Here is a 20,049-nt window from a genome sequence, read left to right on the forward strand (position 1 = left end):
CTGAGCACAGGACCAGGTGATTTGCCCATTTGACCCTTTTTCCTTTAAGACAGCTGCAACAAGACTTCTCACCGTCTACAACACAAGAAAATCACACTTCTGTACCTTTATTCACAATAACAATGAGAGGAAGAGAAACCAACACTACAGAGTGAATGAATGAGTGAATGAATGAATGAATGGGTGAATGAATGAATGAATGAATGAATGAATGGATGGATGAGTGAATGAATGAATGAATGAGTGAATGAATGAATGGATGAATGAATGAGTGAATGGATGAATGGATGAATGAATGAATGAATGAATGAATGAATGAATGAGTGAGTGAATGGATGAATGAATGAGTGAATGGATGAATGAATGAGTGAGTGAATGAATGAATGAGTGAATGGATGAATGAATGAATGAATGAATAAATGAATGAATGAATGAGTGAGTGAATGAGTGAGTGAATGAATGAATGGATGAATGAATGAGTGAATGGATGAATGGATGAATGAATAAATGAATGAATGAATGAATGAATGAATGAATGAGTGAGTGAATGAATGAATGAATGAGTGAATGGATGAATGAGTGAATGAATGGATGGATGAATGAATGAATGAATGGATGAATGAATGAATGAGTGAATGAATGAATGAATGAATGAATGTGCCTACAGGGACCTGAGTCTGTGTGTGTTCAGTAAAACCTGCCTCTCCTCTACATAAACATATTAAACACACGAGTGTGAGTGACTCAGAAACCCTCGTGGTTGCCAACAAACATACAAAGTAACTCTGTGTCTTGGATCTTGTTACACTGTAAACTCACCTCATGTCTCTTTAAAATCCTCCAACAGCTGCACACATGTATCAGTGCACCTTACAGTCATGTTACTCTATCAAATAGTTACGTTACTCTTTACTCTGTCTTATCAGGAGACTTTTTTATGAGTATTGCTGAATTCCTGTTAATGGTAGAGATTTTCTGCCTGTGTGAGCTGCTACTTAGTTTACCTCTATCATTAACAAATCACTCGTACCTGTGGAATCAGACAAGGGAAGGATCATTGGTATCATTTGGATGGGAGGAGTCACAGAGCAGAGTCCGCCTCTTACCTGGGCTTGTATGACGGGGCAGGGGAACTCGAGCCGCGTCTTTAAACTCTCCATCATGTCACTGGATCATACCTGTGAACATCCAGAATCTCCATTAGAACAAGAGAAGGAGGTTTGATCAAAGTAAAGACAGCTCTCCTGTTAAACTACAGATGATCACAGATCAGGGAAATCAGACTTTAGCTCAGGGATGTGACATCGAACCCCTGACTGATCCAAACAGTTTATTCTTCCTCTCAAACAAACATTCCCAAATGTTTGTCCCAAACAAAGGAAACCAAGATTACCCTTCAGCCATCCACCCACTAACTAAACAACACTTTAGGTTCAGGTAAAGTTTCTGGATGAAACTTTATATGAACTTACATGACGTGTACATTGTTGTTTCTAAATGCATTTTGCTAAACTATTTTAGTACTGTGGCAGTGTGTTGTCATGTGTATCTATTAATAAGTGTTCAAACAGAGATGCTAACAGTGCCTGATTACGTTATCTTATATAACAAATACGTAGCTTTCAAAGAGAACACATGGTGATAGATGATGAAGTCTCCCAGCAGCCCTCCTACTGCAGTGTTACTGGGATACGCTCAGAGACACCTGATCGAGTTCTAACAATAAGCTTTAGAGAAAAAACACAAACACTAAATGGGGAGTCTCATGAATCCAAGCTGGGAGCTGGTCCACAGGAGATGGGCCACTGAGAGACAGCTGAAGGCACTGCTGAAGGCACTGCCTCCTATTCTACCTAGCAACAACAAATAAGGCTGCAGTCTGAGGAGGGAGTGCTCTATCAGTATAACTTTGTACTACAAGCTTTTTAAGAGACGACAGAGGCTGATTATTCGAGACCTCGTCTGTCAGAAGGAGGATTTTAAATCTTGGATTTAACAGGGAGTCAGTGAAGAGGAGCTAATATGTGACAAACATGCTCTCTTTCTACTTCCTGTTGGTACTCGTGCTGCAGCGTTTCAGGTTAACTGGAGGCTTTGAGGCTTTTCACGGCACTTGTCTGATAACACTGACTCACAATCGTGCAGCTAGAGTCACTCTCAGCTTAGTTCACAGACCTACATGGTTGTTTGTGCACACTGAATGATATATTCTGCTCAAAGACTCCTCACAGCTTCACTGGAGCCACGATGATGCTGTTTCTAAGAGTTTTAGGGCCGAGCACAACAGCCTCTGTCTGGATTTAGAAGCAGGAAATTAGAGGTCACCAGGTCTTTTAGGTCTCTGTGATCAACCAAATCACAACAACAGTCACTTGAAGGCACAGACCACGAAGCACAGAGAAAATCCCACCAACCGGTCAACCCCAATGAGCAAGGCCTTGGCCACAGCGGGAAGGAAAATCTCCATTTTAGCCGAACCAGATTGGAGGACGAGCAGACGTCTGACCGACTGGTGGAGAGGGAGGGACTCACATGGTGGATACTCATCTCTCACAGACGGTGAGAGGACAAAGACAAAAGTGTCACCTCATATCAGCCAAAAACTGCAATTCCCCTAACGGCCTCTGGAGGCTGCATCCAAAAGTGAGACAACCCCAGCAGCCTCCTATATGAGCACTGTTACAGTTTACAGCTGTAGCTTTTTACCAGGCCTCACCTCTGCCAATCCAAGTGACCCACCTGTGTCACACACACTGTGAAGCTAAGCAGTGTGTCACAATGAAAGCTCCTGCTTCTTCCATGGTTTATATACACATGCTGTGTGGATCTGTGTCTGAAGGAGCACAATACATTGGGACGCACACTCATTGTGTCCCAAGTGTCACTTTCAAACTATAAAATACAAAAATAAAATCAGCAGCGTTTGCTCTGTTGGTCTCTAAAGAGGACATCAGGCTAAATACATCTACTGTTGTTAAATTAGTGCGACACACCATGATGAGCTGCACTCACACTGATACAGCCACGTAGTACGTGACAGCTCAAATAATTAATCAAGAATAATCCCCCAGATATATAACAATGCTCAATCTGGAAATGGCAAAGCCGACCACCCAAGACAGAGCAGCATGTTTATGAAGTGTCCCACAAGAAACTGGACACGTCAGAGAAACCAGGAGAGGAACTGTGGTGTTACATGATGAGTGGGTGAATACAGCTGTTAAGGGTCACTGAGTGAAGGATGCAACAGGAGTTAGACCTGCTCTGGTGTCTGTTTTGGAGATGGTGACAATGACTTCAAATTAAAACTAAAACCCAGCTGGATGTGTCGTAGTGGAAAATGTTCAGTTTGTCTTTGAGAGTGACTGGAATGGACGAGGAGGGCCAGCTCAGGGTGAACCTGAGACCAGGTGACAGACCTGGATCCTCGGGACCAGGTGAGAGGAGGCAGATGAGTTGCTATGGAGACACTAAGAGGAGAAACCGGAAGAAGGAGAATGAGCTACTATCTGTGGCGTTTCCGTCAGAGCCGCTGCACAGATCTACCCTGCAGGGCTTCCGTCGTGATGTTCGTGGCAGGAACACTGCATTGTTTCTTGAAACTACACCGTTAGCTGGGTGACATTAACGGCGAGATGTGTGAAAACTGCAGTTTTCCAAGTGACAAGACTTTTATTAATGAAGTGAGTGAAAATAAGGTTGACTTGTCAAAGCGGTTTACTGCGGTGCGCAGCTCGTTCTGATGTTTCCTACATTTCCCACAGGCCAAAGCGCTTCACCACGAAGCTTCCGTACACACGAGGCCATCCACAAATATCTGGTGATCGGAGGAAACTAAACTGTAAAGTCGTCCGGACACAACTTAGCGCTGAACAGGACCTGCTAATAGCAGCTTAGCATCAACACAAGCTAATGCTAACGTGATACAGCTGACGGCAGGTTCACTGTAATAGATACGCGGCTGTAACTGTAACTGCAGCAGGCTGAGAAAGACTAACGAAGCTCAGTTAAAGTTATACATGCTGTTCAAAAAACTTTACCTCCGACATCCAGCAGACCCACGCGGAAATACGGCGAGCAGCGGGGGCCAAAAAGGACAGGAAACCGCCTTTCTCACGCGATTACGTCAGAGACATGAACAGCACGCGCAGGCTGAGTTCATATTTTCAGCACATTTAATAGAGCAATGCAATTATTATTGTTGTTGTTGTTGTTTCTTGTTGTTAATATTATTTTATGACAAAATGTTGACACACTGTGTGAAATGTAAATAAAATTGAATTAAATTAAATTAAATTAAATTACAAAAATTAAATCTCATGAACCCATACTTTATTCATAACGCTGTAGTGTGCAGCTTACTCAAATACCTGGACCACAAACAGGACTTGCGGTCTTCCACTACAAAACCCTGCTGTTGTGTGCAGCTTAGCAACATCCTCCTTAAACATGTAAAAGACATCATCTCCATCGGAGCACATGCTGCTCTAAAACCTGTGTATATAATTCAGTCTTGGTTCCTTTCCAAATGTGCAAGGTGCCACTTCCATAGGCACTGATCTAATGCCAACCATCACAGATGCAGCCTTTTTAAACACTGATAACAAACTTCAGCTCAGACATGTAAAGCGTCTCATTACAGACGATTTACAGCCGGCGAGCCTTCAAAGTCTTGGGTCTGAGATGAGTCCGTAAGAAACCACGTCGGCCGGTCTGGAAGCACGTCGCGAGGCTCCAAATGCTCCACCAGACCGCCGACAGGTCTCGCACACCACAGCCGCTCTATCACATGACACATACTGCTCCTATGAGCTAAGGTCATGTGTTGGGTTACGCCATGTCGCAAGTTTTCTGAGGTGCTTTTGTGATATTTAGTAGATTACATCTTTTTTTATTTATTACTTATATACGATCCAGTAATTTAGGTCAGTATTGGACTGATACCGATACGCAACGTCGGATCGGTCCATCTCTAGTTCAGATGGCTTTTAATGAGCCTTATAAAATAAACACAGTTTAAAAACATCTAGCAACTAAATCAAGGGTAGCCTGAACTTACAGTCACTGAACACAGCAAGTGTCCCTGCTCTCAGACACAAAACCTGCCTTTAAAAGTTCAGAGTAATGAAATCAGCAGTTCTGATTCTATCATTTGTAGTCTCACACACTTGTGCATTTCTGTTGTTTTGGTTCACATCGGTTGATTTTCTGCTGTAAACAACTAAAGAGAACATTTTCTAAACCTTTGAGTGTCCATCAGGATCCTGTAGAAACAGCTTCCATGTCAAAGATCAATATTCTGGATTCTGTTTAGAAAGAAAAAGATTTTTAGAAAAATCTCTAAAGAATTCAACATCTGTTTTGTTTTCTACTATTTATTTATTTTTTTAAGTCACTCTAGCACAGATTTCTTTAGTCACATGTCTTTCTGTGTCTTCCATACAACCATTAAACATGCAAACACTCAACACAGCAACACTGAAAGCATTTGAGTGTAACTTTCATTCAAATCAAACTTTATACACAATTACAAAATGGAACAAAAGAGAATCTAAACATTAAAACACTACAGCCACTGAAGAAACAAATGAAACCAATCACAATTAAAATCAAAATATGATAACAGAAAAATAGAAGAGACATATCATACATCATATATCATCAGAGTGTTTCTCTAACAGCAGGAGCCTCTTTACAGCTTCACACAGACGAGCTGAGGAATGATCAAGCAAACAACAGCATATGGCACTTGGCCACAGGTGGCAGCAGTGGACTGGCCTCCATTTGAGACTGCTCCAGCTGCTATGTGATAGTCCAGCTGCAAACTGAAGATCATATGCAAGTTTTGGAAATTAAACTGTACAATATAAAGCGCCTTGAGGCGACTGTTGTTGTGATTTGGTGCTATATAAATAAAATTGAATTGAAATTCAGAATATTCTTAACTTAGCTTTAAAACCAACCCAATCTAACTCTCCACCACACGCAAAAACAAAGACAAACCAACTGACACATCTGAGTCCCTCATTTTCTTCAATCCACTCACTCTCACAAGATCCACTTAGTCACACTGGCTCTGTTTATTACTAATTACTATTGTCTCCCCAGAAACACTTCCGTTTTCTTTTTTCCTATTTGTGTTTTTTGTTCTTTTGCAGCGTTTTTTTATTGCTGGTGTTTTCTTAAGTTGCAGTCCGTTTGGCCTCTCAGGGCCACCGTAGATCTAGGCCAAAAATAAATACATAACATCATTTAAATCACTTTAAAGGTTTATTTGCAAGACACAAAAACAGAAAAAATTAAAAATTACAAATGTATTGTGCATGAAACAGGAATTCTAACGTCTAAATATTAAAACACTACAACTGCAGAAGAAAAATAAAACCAACCACAATCAACATCAAAATATGATCATAGAAAAATAGAAGAAGAAGATGACAGCTCCAGCACCCCCACGACCCTGAAAAGGAGATGTGGAAGCAAACGGATGGATGGAAAAATAGAAGAGACATATCATACAATTCATATACGTTCATGTGATATCTTTGGGTTCAAAAAACCCAATAACCTTGAATCCTTCTTTTAAATTACATTTAAATTTCAGCTGGTAGCAAAGAAATTAATCAGAAATTAACCACAATTAATCTGCAGCTTCATCAATGTGATGCTGAGTTTCTGACTGAAATTCAGTCTGAACATGTCTGACTCTGTTAAACAGTCAGAGTGTTTCTCTAACAGCAGGAGCCTCTTTACACTCAGCTTCACACAGACGAGCTGAGGAATGATCAAGCAAACTTCTTCTTCTGTCATTTTTAACAGCAGCTTGCATCCAAAGATGTTGAACTACTGCCATCTCCTGGCTTTTACTCTTACTTCTCTTCCAGACCCTCAGATCCTCTTGATGACATCAGTATTTCTCAAAAATGAAAAACCACTCCTTTCACCTCATCATGACTTAACTGATTAACCACTTTTTCAAACGTGAGTTTCATTTCACCACCAGTTCCCACCCTCAACACTCTCCTTTGACTTCTATACTTCCTGCAACTAATAACCACATGTTCAACCGTCTCCACAGCATTACACCATCACATAACCCAGTCGGATGTTTCCCCATCATAAAAAGAGAACCATTCAGAAAGCAATGACCTGTTTGTATTCTCCTGCTGCCTATTTAACCCACTACTCCTCTTAACTTCTATTGTGTTTGTACCCCATGTCTCCCTTTTGTTCCATTATCCCATGCCATTCTCCAGAAGTTCTTACTTTGTGTCCAAACTATTCTTTTCCCTCAGATTTCAACAATGGTATCTGCACATCTATGTCTACTTGTTAAACAGCTGCTTTAGCCAACCTATCTGCTCTTTCATTACCCACAATACCTCTATGAGCCGGAGTCCACATATTACTATATGTTTACTTTATGTTTTTATTGTAGAAAGATGAACCAAATTTAGTTTGACTCTGACAAACGATGGCAAGATAAAAGTAGTTTGTTAAAAAAAGACACAAAAATGGTAACAATGAAAACAAATACAAACAACAGCATATCCTGATATGAGGCTCACAGATCAGGATCAATACAAGCAACTGACACTGATGTTGCCATGGTGACCACTGCCATATATAGTATTTCTGTTGCCTCACTTGTCTTAAACATCAACGCTGGCTGTTTTTCATTTTACTAATGAGTCCACTCTCTTCCCTCACTTTTGTCTCCTCCTCGTGTTTGAGCTCCTCTCAGAGAGGATTTAAGAAAGAGCTTTGATGATGGCTGTAGCTCAGGAGATAGAGCAAGGCATCTAATGATCAGAAGGTTGGTGGTTCAATCCCTGACTGCTCCAGCTGGCACACAAAGTATCCTTGAGCAAGACACTAACCCTCTCTGATGTATCCATCAGAGTATGAACGTGTTAAACAAGAATCAGTCCATTCACCATGGAAATATCAAAGTAGAAAGTGATGTCAGTTATGATTGGCTGCACAGCTGGATCACATGACCAGGTGAGTGGTGCAAATAACAGGAAGCTTCTCTTGTGGCTTTAATAATCATTTGAATTGATAACTTATGATTTACAGACTGTTCTTTATCTTTTCATTGTCGTCTGAAACACAGAAAAATATCAATGTTGGAAAATATGACATTTATATCTAGTTTCTACAGGATGGTTTAATCTTCCAAAGGCCACCACAGACATGACAAAGTTATTTCATCATTATAATGCACAAAAACAAAAATCAGGATGAGCCCTGCTGCTCACCAAACTTGTGTTGAAGAATAATTTGTGAATCATTTAGTTTAAAACATCAACTGACTGAATCCATGAATCTCATCATGTGTTTCAGAGTGAAAGACACAGACATGTACAGACTGAACTGTTTCTCTAACAGGTAAGACTAACTACACAGAGTCACTGACTCAGGGACAGTTAAAATTCTTCTTACAGACTTCTGAAAAAGACCGGTCAAACCCAATGGAGCATCCGGTGGAGTCCAGAACCCAAACCCAGGATAAAGAGGTTCAGTGAATGTGGTGTGGAAGGTGTGGAGGTGGATCAGAGAGTCAGAGGAGACTCTGTAGAAGGACAGAGTGCCAGCAGGACAGTCTACATACATTGCTGCTCTGTTAGAGACAGAGGAGGAGGAGGAGGAGGAGGAAGAGGAGGAGATGGGTGTTTCTCTGTTATTGTGCCACACAGAGGAATAATGATCAGAACTGAAAAGACTCCAGGACTGATCATTTCTACCAAAAACACACTCATCACTGTCTCCTTTCCTTTTGATTCCTCTGTAACTCACTGATATCCAAGCCCTGCTCGTCCACTCGACCTCCCAGTAACAGCGACCAGTCAGACCATCTCTACACAGCAGCTGAGGATAAACATCAAATCTGTCTGGATGATCAGGATATGACTGAACCTCCTCCACATGTGTCACCTTCCTGTTGTTGTCAGACAGTTGGAGCTTTGTGTTCACTGTGTTTGTGTCGATTGTGAGTTGACAGGAATCTGATGGAGAGAACAAACACAATCCAGCTGCAGTTATTGATCCATCATCTGTTCATTGATTGACACTTTGATGATGACTCCTGACATGATGAAGATGGTTGAATGTGTGCTGCTTTGTTTTCATGAATCCCATTAAAAACACACTTACACTTCCTCAGACCTGGTCTCAACCATCGGACTCCAGCAGGCTCCACCCTGAAAGGAGGAGGGGGGTCAGAGCAGCACAGTCAGCATGCACACATGGACATTACATGGCTCTCATACACACACTGTTACACACTGATAAAGGAACAGTCCAACATTTTGACACATAAATGTTTCAACTTCAAAAGAGCAAAACTCATAATCACATCACATTTAATCTCCTTTATTAAGCACGATGTCCAGGGAGCATTGACATGTGCCACAGTCAAGGTTCAACACACTGTGACATTCATGCTGTCAGGGAGTGGCTGCATATTAAATGTAAAGACTGGGACTGGCTACAAAAAGTGATCCAGTACAGGTAGAGTGCAGCAGCCAGTGCATCACATATTTTGAGCTAATGCAGCGGTCATCACACCACATACTGCTTTCTATGTAAAGGAGCCTTCATTCTCAGATTAGGGCTGTTTGTGACCATAAAGTCTGTCTCACAAGGGCAGCCACTGGTCCAGGCGAGGATGCCTCCACAGTGGGATGTCTGAGGGTGCAGACATGGGTGAAGTTAGGACCAGGTGCCAGTGGACCTGTGGACCTCTGGAGATAGGAGTTATTGTTTCACTCCACCAAAAGCAGGAGAGAAAGATGTTTATTAATAATCCTTCTAATTAATAAATGCTCTGTAGAGCAAATTTGTTGAAGGTAAACAAACATAAATGATGGAAACAGCATCAACCAATCACAATGTGCAATGCAGGCTGCAGGGTAACAGGACCAGTGGTTGTTAATGCTACATCCACTTTACAGTCAAAAACACCCACTAGTCTGGGCCTAACACCCAACCGGTGACCCGGTTTCCTCCACCAGCTCCATCCCTTTGTTTCTTAATCTCTTCTTTCTGTTGGAATGATTATTTCTTATTATAATTATAATTTCAAGGTTGATCAACCAAAGTTAATTCACTTTGACTGCATTCTATTTTTCTGTTGTTTTCTACTAACTATCATCACAAAGTCCAGAAGATCAATTGGATATTTTAGCACAAACAAGTTTCAGTAGTAAACGCTCAGAAGCAGCAAAATAGCAGTGCAAAATAGCCCATTTTAGTAGGTGGCCAGTTAAGTTGAGTGACCTATCTGTCTGCAGCTGAGACAGTACAAACTCAAACTGTGGGGAGAAGATTATATCACTTCAGTTTAAATTGACCTGGAAGCGCCACATTTTCACAGACTTCTTTATTTACAGCATTTTTTATGTGCTGTATAGATTATACAGTTAGGTCCATAAATATCTGGACAGAGAGAACTTAATTTCTAATTTTGGTTCTGTACATACACTAAAATCAATTTGAAATGAAACAACTCAGATGTGTTTGAAGTGCAGACTTTCAGCTTTAATTCAGGGGGTTGAACAAAGAGATTGCAGAAAAATGTGAGGAACTAAAGCATGTTTAACACAATCCCTTCATTTCAGGGGAAATGTAGAGGAAAAATTAGAAAAATTAAATAACTTCATTAAATTAATTAAATAATAAGATTGTCAGCTGATAACCAGCTTCATGCGACCGCTTATTCTGGTCCCAGTGTTAGGGTCAGTGAATCCAGTTAACAGAAAGATATCCTGGATATACTTGACTGACTTTTTAGACTCAAGATTAATAATCATAATAAAAATTATAGTCTAACATCCAGAAATCTCTACGATGTGTTTCATTATGTCTAACAAGCTTTGTACAGTTAAAGCTAACAGTTACTACATGACTGAAACACCAACATTATCTCTTTTATTAAAACATGCATATTAGGGCTGGTATCGTCACTCATTTCTAGAATCGATTCAATTCAATTTGATTCAATTTGAATCGGGGAAATTTTGCCTCAGACAGTCAGAAATATTATAATTCAGGTCATGCATCAGTACATTTCTATATTTTTATATCAATAAAAAGAAATCTGACACTTGCGAGACTTTATCAAAGGTGTGAGCATCACAGCAGATGCCTTTGTGTCAAAGTAGCTGAGGATAAAACAGAAAAACATGAAGGTTTTCCTGGCCTGGGATTTTATAAAAATTATCTGCAGTACATCAAAAACAAAAGAAAACCATTAATGAACATATGAACATTACCTGATGCTGCTGACGTGAAGCAGAGCAAAGTTACAGAGGTTTTATTACAGACACAGCTGAGCATTTTCAAATTTTCATCATTTTAAAAAGTTAAAATTTGTTCAGTATTGAACGGCAGAAATGAGGCTTTGTTTTCAGAAGTAAGTAAAAAAAAAAACAGCGGCCGACAGGCTGTAAGAACGGTAGACTTGTGCATAACAAGCAAGTGAATAATGCAGAAAACAGATTTTTAGACGGGAAACTGTTCTTGAAGTACAGAGAGAGAGAGAGAGAGAGAGAGAGAGAGAGCTGTGCATGAAGTGTGATTTTATCGTGGTGGCAGCAAAACAAACAGAGAGAATTCATGACGATGTTTATGTGAAGCGTAGTTTGGATCTTCTTTTGCTGCTGGTTTACTCAATATTGTTTGGAGAGAGAAAAACCTGCAGCTTCAGAATCAGCACAAAAAGGGCGTAAACACAAAGCGCGGACCCGCCGAAACATCAGAATCAGCGAGCGGTCGGCTTTCAGCTCGTGTCCGTGCAGTCAGGTGAGAAAGTCACATCTCACTGATTCTGATGCGTCGGCGGCTCCACGCTTTGTGTTTACGTCTTTGTGCAGAATCCGTGTTCCTGCTCTCATTTACTGTTTTAGCTGTTTGGTGGTTGTTGAAATTTTGGGAGGTTTAACCTGAGATTCTGGCATTTTGGCCAAAATAAATTTACATGAAAAAATCGATTCAGGATTTTAATCAATTGATATCACGTTATCCAAGCGAGAATCGATTTTAATCGATAAATCGATAATCAAAACCCACCCCTAATGCAGATACACGGGTCACACTGCTTATTGAAACCCCCCAAAGATCAGATCTTAATCAGACAGGTTTTTGTTTTTTGTTTTGTTGTTTGCGAGTGATGGGAGAAGGGAGCCGGAGATCGACAGACGGTAATGCAGACGCTGCACCGGTCCGTCGTAGTGAAGAGGGAGCTGAGTGTAAAAGCGAAGCTCTCAATTTACCGGTCGATCTACGTCCCTACCCTCACCTATGGACACGAGCTGTGGGTAGTGACCGAAAGAACGAGATTGCGGATACAAGCGGCAGAAATGAGCTTCCTCCGAAGGGTGGCTGGCCTCTCACTTAGAGAGTGTAAGAGGGTAGAGGGTGAGAAGTTCGGCCATCCGGGAGGGGCTCAGAGTAGAGCCGCTGCTGCTCCACATCGAAAGGAGCCAGCTGAGAAGGTTCCGGCATCTGACAAGGATGCCCCCTGGGCGCCTCCTGGGTGAGGTGTTCCAGGCATGTCCCACCGGGAGGAGGCCCCAGGGCAGACCCAGGACACGCTGGAGAGATTATATCTCTCGGCTGGCCTGGGAACGCCTTGGTGTAAGCTGGAGTAGGTGGCCTGGGAGAGTGAGGTCTGGGCCTCTTTGCTTAGGCTGCTGCCCCCACGACCCGGCCTCAGATAAAGCGGATGAAGATGGATGGATGGATGGTTTTGAAATTTTAGACTTTGCTTCTATTGGACTTTTTATCAGTAACACGTGCTTACTTTTTGCAGGAACAGTTGAAACTAACATAAATAAATAACTCGAGAGGTGATAGTCAGCAGGGGGTTTACAAGTTGTGTGCCGCGTTGTCGGCGGTATAAGCTCGACCACTTGCAAGGTGAGCTGGCAGACATCACTGAATTCATCAGAGATGATTAGGTTCATTTTGACAAAGTGAGCAGATATTTAACCTCCTAGGACCTGGCGTCTACATATGTGGACATCACATTTTGGGTTGTTTAGACCAAAATACTAAATTTTGCTCTACAAGGGCCTGATATCCACTTACGAGGATGTTATACTGCCACTGTGCTATCGAAATTTTAGACTAATACCCTAATATGTGGCTCTCATTTTTCTCAGAAACAAAAATTTGGTTAAAAAAAAAAAAAAATCTGGTAATTCTTTGTTTTTACATTCATCGGGTCCCAATCAGCCCAAATATCAAAGAGAAATTAAAAATGAATGCCACGGAGGAGTTCGGGTCTTAGGAGGTTAAAGATTATGCCACTACATTCTTGTCTAGAAGATATTAAAGTGTATTTGGTGACACACAAAAAAGGGTAAAGTTTAAGTATAGTTTGGGTCCACACATGTCCAAACCCTGGTGTGTAGGCCTACTTAGTTTTGAGAAATTGTCATGGGACCAGGGTCTGGGTGACCCAGGGCCTGTAAGAAGTTATGGACATGTGTGTTTTTGGTGCTGCTGTCTCCTGTTTCCATGTTTGTGTATCTAGGTGTGTGTGTGTGTGTGTGTCAGCCAGGAGCCTGGCCACACCTGCAGAGGAGAATTACTCACACCTGCAGCTGATCAAGTCTCGTCGGAGGAGCTACTTAGGAGTGTGGTGGAGCTTTCTCCGATGCTGGATCATTGCGTAACTTCACGTTAGTGTCTTGGCGAGTTAGTTAAGGTTAGTCTGCCGCATTGTGGTGTTGCTGACGGCTGCCTCTTTGTTCTTCCCCAGGAGGAGTGTGGAGATGAGAGGGCAGCGAGCACGGGGTGCTCAGACACTGAGGAGCGGAGACAAAGAACACTAACACTGGCAAGAGGACATGTCAGAGTCGGGAACGCACTGGGGATTTATTGTTGTTTGGATTATTTAGCATCACTGTAAATAAATGCATTGACATAATCAAAGAGTCCAGCATTTGGGTCCTCCTTCCCCTCATCATAGTCTGCCACGCAGGCCGTGACAGAAAAGCCCACTAAAAGAACGCCCACCAGACCAAAGCAATGGTTTTGACTTGATCAGCATTAACCCCGCCCCCTGACTTTGATGGGTGAAGCTGACGAATAAAATGTATCTATGAACACCGATGCAGGGCCAGGAGTAGCAACGTGAATTAAATAAATACATCATTAAATAATTCATTAAATGTGTCAGTAAAATAATTAAAATAGAAAACAAACAAATAATTGATTAAATATGTAATTAACTAATTTGAATTGTACATAAACAAATAATGAAACATCTTAATTGAAATTAATGGATAATTCATTATTAACCCTTTAAGACCTACCATAGAACCAAGTCCGCCAGAGCTTATATTATATTTTTACATGCTGTGGAGACATTTTTGGGAGCATTTCAAGTTGCTATACATCAATACAACCATTACAGCCTAGATTTTAATAATATGTATGAATTAAGTGCATAGTAATTACATAAATTTAAAAAAGTGCAATAAACTACAAAAAAATTTAAAATCGTTTTTGTTTTTCAACATATATGTCTAGTTAGAGAAATTTAAGAGGCTTATCCCTCAAAACTGTAAATACAAAAAAGTTGCACAAAATAGTTTCCCACCATAGGAAATTTATTTTGAGTGTCTTCATAGTTTTATTTTTGAAATACACCAATTTTTATATACTGCAGGAAAAGCGAAAATAAATATTATAATGCAAATTTGCAAAAAAGCAGCATATGCATCAAAATAAACTATTTCCAGCAGTGCAATATGAGTCCTAAGCATCTCAGAAACGACACAGAAAGTCATAAAGTCAAACATAACTTTTAAAAACACCAGTATAGGCTCATTCAGGCCGGGACGATAAAAAACTACATTTCTGCGAAAATGACGTCACTTCCGGTTTCGGGCAGGTCATGGCGGACATGCGATAGTTCGCGCTGATGGACGTAGGAAGTGTTATGAACAGCTGATCGAATCGGCAAAGCGTGTTTCTGGAATATTATGTTTTTGTTGCTGCAAGCGCTTTTTATGCAGTTTTTGCAAAGCTATATGTGGAAGGAAACTGTGACCGAGGACAAGCTGATGGCATAAGATGTAAGTACAACTCCTCAGGTTTCATATGCAAAAAAAATTATTGCGCTAGCTCAAGTGGGTGCAGAGTTACCGGGATTTAAAAATAGTTACGCAAAACAGAGCGTGCCCGCTCCAACCAGTTTTAAAGGGTTAATATATTTCTTTAATTGATTATGTACATTTTTAAATAATTACTGAAATAATTAATTCATTAATGATGTCTTTTTTTAATACAACCATAAAATACCATATAAATACCATAAAACTGCTAGTTTACTCAAAATAAATTTAAGAGATCAATATTAAAGGTTAAATTATGATAATGAATACATGCAACTATAACTGATTACATAAAAATGAGGATTTCTTAAGCTAAAGCCAAAGTGCTGACTCATTGGCATGTTACTCTCAAAAGTTTTCCCTAATAACAATAACATAATTGCACTTTAGCCACAAGAGGGCAGCAGCATTAATATAAGTCGCATGTATATAAAGGTACAGTGATTATATTACAGTGATTTTGAAAAAAACAAAACAGAAGTTGATGGCAGTGTGTTTTTCCATGACAGAGTAATTACGCACACCCCACTTTGCAGTTATTTATTTGTAAAAAATATTTGGAATCATGTATGATTTTCGTTCCAGTTCTCATGTGTTCACCACTTTGTGTTGGTCTTTCACGTGGAATTCAAATAAAATTGATTCATGTTTGTGGCTGTAATATGACAAAGTGTGGGAAAGTTCAAGGGGGCCGAATACTTTTGCAAGCCACTGTAAAGTTCACTATCAGTAACATCATAGCACCCACCCAGCTGTATAGAAACTCCGTCATGCTAGCTAGTACGCAGTACGAGTGATTGTAACTGACTGTAAAAAGTCAGCACAAGGAAAATAAACTCCACCTAAACTTGGTTTATATCTGACCCAGATAGACTGCAGGTCATAACTTCTAACCTGAAGTTCAGTTCACCTGACACTCGGACCGGCGGCCGCCTCGGGTCTCTGCTCCTCCTGCCTCCCCTTTCCCTCATCCACCTGCTGCCTCTGTGGAAGCTCCGCCATAGCCACCACCAAACAACTGACTTATTTTTACACATCGACCAGCATCCGGCCAATCCACCACCTTCCATCGTTTATACCGTTACAAAAAAATTAAAAAAACATCATCGGCCGATAAAAACGAAAAATCACAATCAGTATGCCCGATGGCCAGTCCAGCTATGGTCGTGCCATCAGTTAACCCTTTACGTGGCAGCTGTGACACTCGTGCCCAGGGTTGCCGACCCCTGCTCTAAAGCATCTGATTTGGATTCCTGAGATCAAATATATTTTCCTTTGGCTTTGTTTTCTTCCCATTTGTGGCTTTAATGTAGTGTTACATCCTGTTTGTTTGCTTCCATCTGTATACATGTCCAGATTCACTGTTATGTTTCTATTCTTACATTGCTGTGTGATCACTGTTCCCTCTGCTAACTGATGTGACCTTTTGTATCTTACACTGATACTTGTCATATTTGTATCTGCGCCTAAAAGATTATAATAAAAAAGTTTCCCATGCTAAAACACAGCTCCACCTCCTGCAGTTCTCCCTCTGAATCACTAGATGTCTCTGTTAGCTAAATGAAGACGTGCAGCACAGCAACCACAGCAGCGTTCAGATCACACGTGTCCTGTTATTATGTATAAAAGCATGAAACAGGTGAGACAGGTGGGATCAATATTAATGTTGTGGAAATATATGAAAAGGCAACAGATGAGTGAAAACATTTCGTGTTTCTAGAAAGATCTTTCAGCTCATAGCTGCTCACAGACTGTATTTACAAGTGACAAACTGCAACTCTACAGTACATCTACAGTATATATCAAATATATTCTGTATTCAAATCTATTGAGTGATGTTTGAAAGTCTTTCCAGGTGAGTTTGATCCAGGAGGGTCTGAAGCCAGAGTCAGACAGAGACTGTGCAGAGACTGTAGAAGGACAGAGCAGCAGCAGAGCAGTCCAGATACACTGATGATCCTCTGTCAGATCCAGAGGGACACACAGGGATGATGCTGGACTCTACATTGTGTCTGACAGTGGAGCTGTTCTCAGAGCAGTTCACTCTGCAGCACTGACAGTCATCTGCACTTCTTCTCATTCCTCTGTCAGTCACTGCTGGATGAAGCTCTCCTCTCCACCTCCCAGTAACATGGCCCAGTCAGAGCGTCTCTACACACAAGCTGCTGCTGCTTCAACCTCTCTGGATCATCAGGACACAGCTCCTCCTCTCTCAGCACACACACCGTCCTGTTTACCATCATCACCTCCACCTGCAGAGAGAAGAAGGAAGAGCAGAGGAGATAAACGAGTGTTTCCAGAGACTCTTCATCAGCTGTCAGTCAGTGATGCAGCACATCCAGTATAAAGAGCAGCAGGGACTTCAGTGCTGGGACTGTACTAGGACTCATTGTTGCTTCACTTTTTCTAATCTTTGGATTTTTATTGAAGTTGATGAAAATGTTTTTCACTCCTAGTTTGAGTTTGGACTTTCATTCATTAGAAGAACCTTGGTGTGTCCACTCTGAGCTCTGTAGGAACCCCAACAACAAGCCCAACAATCCAGATGGACGGTTCCAGCTGTTAACTGGAGGAATTCCACCCAAACATCTGCTCTCACTAAATTCTTCCTCACCTACAGACTGTGTTCTTCACTGCTTTAAACTTGGAAATGAATGCAGTCATTGGTCTGCGTGCTGCTTTGTTCAGAGAGCTGATTGGCTGTTGACAGTGTTTGATCAGAGAGTGTCAGCCGTTACTATGGTGACCATAAAGGTCAGAAACAGGAAGTGTTTGTGTCCAATCCTGAAGCCTTTCACCATTCCCCTCTCACAGCTTCACTGAGAAGCCGCAGCTTTACAGGAAACACTGGATCTTTGTTTCATACTGACTGTGTTTAGTACAATACTGCTGACAGCACCACCCACTCACTCCATCACTCTACTTACACCAGAGTCTCCAGTCTGTAGTCTGGACTCTGCTGAAGATCCCAAAGCTGCGTCACATCTGGATCCTTCAGGTTGTTTCCCCACAGCTCCAGCTCTCTCAGATGGGAGGGGTTGGACTTCAGTGCTGCTGCCAGATAATCACAGCTGATCTTTGACAAACCACAGCCCCTCATTCTGTATAAAGAATGAAAGATGTAAGTTTATTAGACAAAGTGTGAGCTTGAAATCATTCAGTGTTTCATCATCTGTTCAGAGCTGAAGAAGGTTCAGAATGTAGAAGTTTAGAAAATGGAAACTCCAAACAGCTGAAGCCAACAGGAAGCAGCTTCAAACAGGAAACTGTGCAGAGTTTCAGACTATATGTCCTGATGAAGCCAGTTGGATTTTGGAGATTTGAATCTCTGTTCTGTGACTAAGTCCTTGAATCATTTCTTCCAGTTGGTCCAACAAGACAGACTAAGTATTGGACATGTGTTGTGGCTCCATTAGGGGAGCTTCTAAATGTGATGTGATGGCCCCTCTGGGTCTGTCAGGTCACAGGACTGAAGAGAGCTCAAACTGGGCACACAGTTGTTCCAGTCTGGACCAAAGACTCTATACTGGGACTGAGGGACTGCTTTGACTGCACCCACTGGGACTTTTTAAAGGCTCATGTTCTCACTTAGATCATCGATTTCTACTTACATTTCTTTCTGGGAAAAATGGGGATTACTTCGAAAACAGGAAGTATTTTCCCCAATAAGCAGCCCTGGATTAGTAAATCACTTCAACATGTTCTCAGGCAGAATAAGCTGTCTTGTTATGAGGGAAAGAAGAAAAAGATTGAGGCACAAAACTTGTAGAAAGAGAGATAAAGCAGCTAAAAACAGGTGTAAAAGTAAAGCAGAGGATGATCTGAATAAAGGACACTCAAGGCTGGCTTGGGAAGGAATGAAGTCCATGGTGGGGATGCAGAACAAGGAGCAAAGATGAATGTGATGCTGAATCAGCAGAAGACTTGGACTCATTTGATTCCAGCTTTGATATCATTGATTTCAATGAAGAGCTTTGTGATTGTAGCAAAGGGCTGGTAGCTCTGAGAGTCCCACTGATGAGGTGTTTGTGTGGAAATCTCTTAGTGGGACCAAAGAGAGAAAAAGCCCTGGTCATGATGCTGTGGGAGGGAAATGATTGAAGTGTGCTGTGACGAACTGACTCGGAGATTTTCACACATTTTCCAGTCCTCCTTGGAACAACAGGAAGTTCCCAGCATATGGAAACAGAGGTTAAGTGTCCTATGGCACTCAGTGATGATGGTGCTGTGGCCACACCACCTCCACCTTTTTTTTAAAGGAACTCACCGTAATCTGAAGCTTCAAATGGAACTAAGACTTCCTCCACTAGGTGGCAGTGTCTGATGAGAAAGTGTTAGTGGAGCTGGCCTGGAGTCAGAAACAGGAAGATGCAGGATTTGGGCTGAAATGGGAAAAAGTGGTTAGCACTAGTGCCTTAAAGCAAGAAGGTTGTAGGTTGAAGCTTGTTGGCCTTTCTGTGGAGGTTGGATGTTCTCCCACAGTCCAATGAAATGCTGCTTAGGTTCATTGGTGCTTCTAAATTGGCTGTAGGTGTGGATGTGAGAGAGTTCTTCTCTGTCTCTCTCTGTTGGCCCTGTGATGGACTGCTCACCTGTGCAGGTGGACCACGCCTCTTGCCCTATGAAGGCTAGGGCAGAGGCTGCAGCCCTGTGAGCCTAAGCTGAATAAACAGTTAGCAAAAATGATCCATAGATGGCCTGAAATTCCCCAGTTAGCAGTTTGGTAGATAGCTATGACATGCTAATCCCATCCAGCAGCTGTATTCTACCTGTAAGCTGATCCCTGCTGAGCCAAAGCACTTTTTCATATACAAATTACAACCTTTAATAGAAACCTATTGGTCAGCATCTTGTTAGCCTGCTGTTAGCTTCATTCCACAGAAAACTGAGAGAAACTAACAGAGTTGATAAAGAATAAAGA

General features: G+C 41.4%; 2 protein-coding genes and 1 pseudogene across 2 annotated transcripts in view; all 3 read right to left on the bottom strand.

Moving 5' to 3' along the window:
• LOC148105853 (focadhesin-like) overlaps window positions 1-4,069 on the bottom strand; it is a 32,453-nt pseudogene extending 28,384 nt beyond the window's left edge.
• The window catches only part of LOC148105852 (protein NLRC3-like), an 85,804-nt gene that overhangs the window by 47,061 nt on the left and 18,694 nt on the right, over window positions 1-20,049 (bottom strand). The window lies entirely within an intron of this gene.
• LOC148105854 (neoverrucotoxin subunit alpha-like) lies at window positions 6,719-19,268 on the bottom strand. Its single transcript, XM_087830824.1, has 5 exons — window positions 19,251-19,268; window positions 17,617-17,687; window positions 9,157-9,203; window positions 8,490-9,008; window positions 6,719-6,786 (listed from the first exon to the last, which is right to left on the bottom strand). Exons 1-5 carry the CDS (start codon window positions 19,266-19,268, stop codon window positions 6,719-6,721), a joined length of 723 nt encoding a protein of 240 aa, XP_087686950.1.

The sequence above is a fragment of the Neolamprologus brichardi genome, chromosome 3 (genome assembly GCF_056152115.1).
Source record: "Neolamprologus brichardi isolate AB-2024 chromosome 3, ASM5615211v1, whole genome shotgun sequence".
In the NCBI taxonomy this organism is placed as follows: Eukaryota; Metazoa; Chordata; class Actinopteri; order Cichliformes; family Cichlidae; genus Neolamprologus; species Neolamprologus brichardi.